Below are 6106 nucleotides of genomic sequence, written 5' to 3' on the forward strand. Positions count from 1 at the left end.
GTGTACTCTTGTGTACTCTTGTTCTTTTGATTTTATTTATGCACTTCTTTCTCCAAAAAAAAAGGTTTGATTTCGGACTCGGTTAAACAGGTGATTAGGAGTTTGGTTTTTGACCGTGAAGCAGATTGCTCCAAGTGTAGTACGTAGGGATAATACTCTTTGTCAACACCAAAAAAGAAAAAAAAAACACTATGATTATTGCAAAGTTGGTTGCTGCGAGAGCTCTCATCTGTTAAATAAATGGTTAGGGGTTCGATTTCAGACATTCTTAAACAAGTAGTTAGGCGTTTGATTTCTGACTCTAAAGCAGATTGCCCCAACTGTCGGATATACTCGTCAACACCAAAAAAGAAAAAAAAAACACTATGATTATCTATCTAGAAATGGAAATCTATTTCATGAACACCACTATGCCCTTTGATTACATCTCCACCATGAATAATTAAAAGTTGGGTCCAATATCTTCTAAAATATTAGATTATAAAAGACAACACAACACCTAATTATATAATTGAAGCAACTTTAATTTTCATTATAAAATATTGAATTGCAATGGTAATCACTCAGATCACCACCGATATTGAACTATAAATAGATACTCCGTATGATTTGATTTCAGTATATGTAATCAAAACATAAAAAAGAGAGCAGAAATGAAATAGAAATCACAGTTACAATTGAAGGACAAAAACTTCTAATTGAAGAATGAAAAAAAACCCTTAAAATATAATACTCCATACTGATGAATAGTTTTTAATTTGAAATCGTCCTCAGAAAGAAGTCAAATAGATAACAATAATACCCTACTGATCTCAGCTAGAACTGATTTTAGTAGGGAAAAACTTATGCATAGCTATGAACTTACTAACCAGTGTATCATGACAGTAAATGTCACTCCGCGACTTACAATAATCAGGCCACAATGTAGAATTCATGGCACAGCCGCAGTAGTATATATGAGTGATCAGTCGATCCTGACAACAAGGCCACTCTACCACTTCCAATAATTAAGCCATTAATTAATCTCAATTGGCAAACTCTACCACTTATCATAGTATATAGTGGCCGAGTAATCTCAACAAGGCTACTAAACTACGAAGTATTAATATAGTGGTTGGTAAAAATTATATATATTCTCGTGGCTAATAATTAATCGTAGCTCCATAAGTTACTAATACCTCTGCCGGGATAATCATCATCGAGATCATCTCCGGCGGAGGTGGTCATTCTTGGAGGGCTAACCATCATTCCACCAGCCATATCAACTAGCAAGTTAGGCATATCAAAGAGTGCATCTATATCCACAAACTCTTCATCACCACTACCAGCACCACCTTCTTTCCCAACCGTATCCAATCTCACCTCCGCGGCCGCCTCAGCTTCCATTGCCGCCCTCATTGCAGCTGCCCCCGCTGCCGCCTTCCGAATATCCACAGGCGAGGAAGACCCGGGGACTGGATACCGGATTACATCATCCGGGAAGTTCAACACAGCATCCTCACCCTTGAGTGCTAGGGCGGCCGCGTCATAAGCAGCCGCTGCCATTTCAGGGGTGGGAAATGTGCCTAGCCATATCCGAGTTGTTTTTTTAGGTTCCCGGATCTCTGAAACCCATTTACCGCCTCGACTCCGAATACCCCGGTACATTGGGTGTTTACCCGTTGGAGATGACCCGGATGTTGACCCGGGTGCCACCTTTGGACCAAGCATGGTTGATGATGGATATTGTTGATGGGGTTGGATAGGGTTATTATTAGGTTGTTGGTCAATAGGTGGAATTGATATTGATAATAATGGAACTTGGTGATTTTGTAAGTTTTGTTGTTTTTCATTTGAGGAATGAGATTGGTCATCCATATGTGTGTATATATATATATAACACAAAAAAACAATTAAATACTCCCTAAAATGGCCAATCGTCATTGTTTTCGTTTTTCGTTTTGTTACAGACAGGAAAGAATAGAGAGGCCAATAAAAAATGAGTGGAACAAATTGAATGAGAATGATTAAATTACTCATCAAATTCATTCTTAAAATAGAAAGGACAACAAATGACTGAGACACCTCAATATGGAAAAGGACAACAAATGACCGGAACAGAGGGAGTAATATTTTATAACTATTATATTTCAAATAGGAAAAATGTTAGTCTAAACTAATACAGTAAACCTGAAAAATGAAATACCTTAGTTTACCAAATAAGGCAGAGAAATGAAATGGAGGAGAAGAGGGTATATAGTAAGATTGTGGAATGAATTGATAAAAGTGAAATGTGTATGAAATTTAATATATACGTATGAGATATAAGTGGCTAAAACGTGGGCTAGTCGCGGCCAAGTGATAAATACGGAAAAGGGAATAAAAAGGTTGGAATTATTTTCTTGCATGGCGGTTGAGAGTGTACTATGTGGTCTCTAGGGTTTTTAAAGTGAGGATGTTAACTCGTATATTTACTTAGGTGTGTACAACTCAAAGATAGTGATAGAAATTGGAAAAGGGACTAAAAATACACGGATTAGGTGCGAGGATTATGTTGGTAATTAGGATGTTGAATTTAGTCCTTATTGAGCTTGATGTTCCCTAAAAAATAGATTTTGAATTTTAGATTAGATTTTTGTATTATTATTGTCTATGTTCATAATATTTGTTTGACAAGGACTTGTGTTAGTGGATGATAAGATCAATATATATCTCAAACTCAACATATACATCTTATAAAAAGAAAAGATGTGTTAGCTAACTGGTTAAGCCAAGTTGTCTAGACAATAGGTTATCTATTCGGACCTACTATCTAGACAACTTTGGCTTAACCGACGACCTAACACATACATGCTTTTTCTAATCACTTTTATAACATCGGATACATCAGACCCTTGTATCCTTTTATATTGCACAGGCTTTGTGTTCTTTAACATAGAAAAAGGGATTTTGGAAAAAAATTACTTTTTTTGTCCCGGTTATTTGTTTACCTTTTGGTTTTGGCATAAAGACCAAAAAAGAGTAGATGACCAATTATTTGATGATAAGTGGACCAATTTAAGTGTAAATGAAAGATCAAATTGTTCATAAAAAGCATTCTCAAGATAGGTAAACAATTTGATGAGATACCCTAAAATGCAAATGATAAACAAATGACCGGCACAGAGGAAATATTATAATTTAACACAACTTTAGGTAATACTATCTTTTTACCATTAAGATAAATTTCAATAAAATAGGTAGGAGAACTTTTTCAAATACGCTTTTCACTACCAATCGCTATCCTCTAAAAAATATTTTATCGACCAAAAGATTGACACAACCCTTACATAAGGATGACAAACATATATTTGTAACAACTATGACATATGAGACTAAATAAATTAAAATTTCCTAACAAACTATTTATCAAACACCATTTATATTTTTTATAAAAAAAGCCACATCACCTTTTTATAATGACTAATCAGACATTATATTTTGACATTTGCCATGAGACATTACTTTTTTTTATATATATTAATATTAAGGATTTTTGCGTCAAATTAAACTTTCAAGATGGCCCATGAGGTTCACTTGTGCTTTCTTTGTAGGGCAGGGGAGTCCTAGTATAGTACTCGTAGCTTTTAGAATTATGCAGAAGAATCAAATAATGCTATTTTGGTAGTAAATGACGTCTATTATTTATGTGCTGCTGTGGGTTGTGGCGCTGTCGATGCTTCGAGTTACCCGTACCAAAATGAGTGTCTATTCCTTTGTTTATATTTTGACTTATAATATAATACACCCTGATGAATCATGTTTATATATATTTTTATGATTCCTTCTTAGTTGGTTTTGATACGGTTTCCGTATTAATTACGTTATTTATATGTTTTTTACATTAGAATGTCGATACTGCCGCTACTTTGTGTTAAAATGCAGCAATGACGCATTTATGAAGTTGAATTTTACAATTTCGTTCGTCAATATTTGAAAGGCTCCTCACCAATCTCGTGTCCTTGTAATAGATGTGGTAATATTAGGTTTTTGCCTCTCCAAGACGTGAAAATACACTTGGAAAAGAATAGTTTAAGTCTACATTATTGTCGTTGGATTTTTCATGGAGAATCAGAGGATGAGGAATCTGATGTAGAGGTAAACAATTATACACCTGAAGTTGGTTTAGATACAGGCGATGGGGAATCTAATGTAGAAGTAAACAATCATTCATCTGAAGTTGGTTTAGATACCGGAGACTACTTAGATGTTAAGTTTCTTAAACATGATGGATCCGATGTTTTTGAAGTTATCAGTGATGGGGATATAAATACCGATGACTTATTTGACAAATTGAGTCAATCTGAAATGCCTTTATTTAATGGTTGTAAGAAGTATACAAAATTGTCCGTTAGTGTGAAATTATATAATTTGAAGGGGTCAAATGGGTGGAGTGATAAGAGTTTTACCGATCTTCTAACTTTGTTATGTGACATGCTTCCTGATGGTAATGTTCTTCCCCATCAGACATATAAGGCTAATAAAATGATTAAAGAATTGGGAATGCAATATGAGAAAATACATGCGTGTCCCAATGACTGCATATTTGTACCGCAAAGAATATGAGAAATTATCAAATTGTCCGCGCTGCTTTGTATGGCGTTATAACACTAAGGAAGGGATCCCAACTACGGTGTTGTGGTATTTTCCAATAATACCAAGAATCATAAGGATTTATTCGAATGTAGAAGATGCAAGACTGTTGACTTAGCATAGTAGTGGAAGAATTCAAGATGAAAAGTTAAGACACCCAGCGGATGGTCAACAATGGAAAGAGTTTAACGCTAAGTATCCTCATTTTGCCAATGAAGCAAGGAACTTGCGTCTTGCGCTTTTCAGAGATAGTATGAATCCTCATGGAAACATGGGTACCCAACACAGTACTTGGCCATTAGTGTTGGCGATTTATAATTTACTTCTATTGGTTTGCATGAAACAGAAGTATCTGATATTGTCCTTGTTGATTTCTGGCCCTCGACAACTTTGGAATGATATAAATGTGTATTTGGAACCACTTCTAGATGACTTGAGACTTTTGTGGGATAGAGGGATACAAGTATTTGATGGTTATAAAAATGAAACTTTCAATTTGAGAGCAATGTTGTTGTGTACAATAACTGACTTTCCGGCGCATACAACGATATTTCTTCACAAATTGTACTTGGGAAAGAGGCTTGCCCATTGTGTGGAGAGGATATTGATCGAATACTTGAAGTATTCTCGCAAGCATGTGTACATGGAAAATCGTATGGGGTTACGCCGTGATCATCCTTATCGTAAGCTTCACAAGGCATCTAATGGGTACCCCGAGCATCGTGCGAGTCCTAAGATTTTGAATGGGCATGAAGTGTATGGGAAAGTAAAATATACTGAGATAACATATGGGAAGAAAGGCTCTAAGTTGTCTACTCGGGGTTATAAGAAAAATCCATATTTTTTAACAAACTTTCGTACTAGCGTGACCTCCCAGTAAGACGTTATTTAGATTTTATGCACATTGAGAAGAACGTTTGTGATAATATAATCAATACTCTTTTGCATGTTCCAGGTAGGACTAAAGACAACAAGACAGCTAGGGATGATTTGGCGGAGATGGGTATTAAGCCCGAGCGGGCCTAAAAAAAAAAAAGGAAATCGATTTTTTGCCGCCAAAGATCTCATACTCTTTCAAGGAAGGAAATAATAGAGTTTTGTGAATGCTTACATGGAATTAGGGTGCCAGAGGCTATTCGTCTAATATTAGAAGCATTGTATCGTTAGACCTAAAACTTATTTGGTTTAAAGTCACATGACTATCATACATTGATGCAACAAGTATTAGCCATGGCCATTCGTTCCATTCTACCTAAAAAGGTTCGATATACAATAACTAGATTTTGCATCTTCTTCCAATCAATAAGTAAAGTCATTGATCCCGATGAAGCGATTCTTTGCAGACCTCGTCGTCACCGCTTTTGTCGGTTTGAAATGTATTTTCTCCCACATTTTTCACTATCATAGTTCATTTGACTTTCCACCTAGTCAGAGAGATTTTGTATCTCGGGCCAGTGTATTTGATATATCAGTATCCATTTGAAAGATTGATGAA

The 6106-nt window shown here is 35.6% G+C and overlaps 1 protein-coding gene across 1 annotated transcript; it reads right to left on the reverse strand.

Annotated features, from left to right (window-relative positions):
• Positions 1-580: 580 nt before the first annotated feature.
• On the reverse strand, positions 581-1893 carry LOC141639954 (ethylene-responsive transcription factor ERF024-like). Its single transcript, XM_074448921.1, has one exon. The coding sequence runs from the start codon at positions 1855-1857 to the stop codon at positions 1150-1152; it is 708 nt and encodes a 235-aa protein (XP_074305022.1). The 5' UTR covers positions 1858-1893; the 3' UTR covers positions 581-1149.
• Positions 1894-6106: the final 4213 nt, after the last annotated feature.

The sequence above is a fragment of the Silene latifolia genome, unplaced genomic scaffold (genome assembly GCF_048544455.1).
Source record: "Silene latifolia isolate original U9 population unplaced genomic scaffold, ASM4854445v1 scaffold_633, whole genome shotgun sequence".
Lineage (NCBI taxonomy): Eukaryota > Viridiplantae > Streptophyta > Magnoliopsida > Caryophyllales > Caryophyllaceae > Silene > Silene latifolia.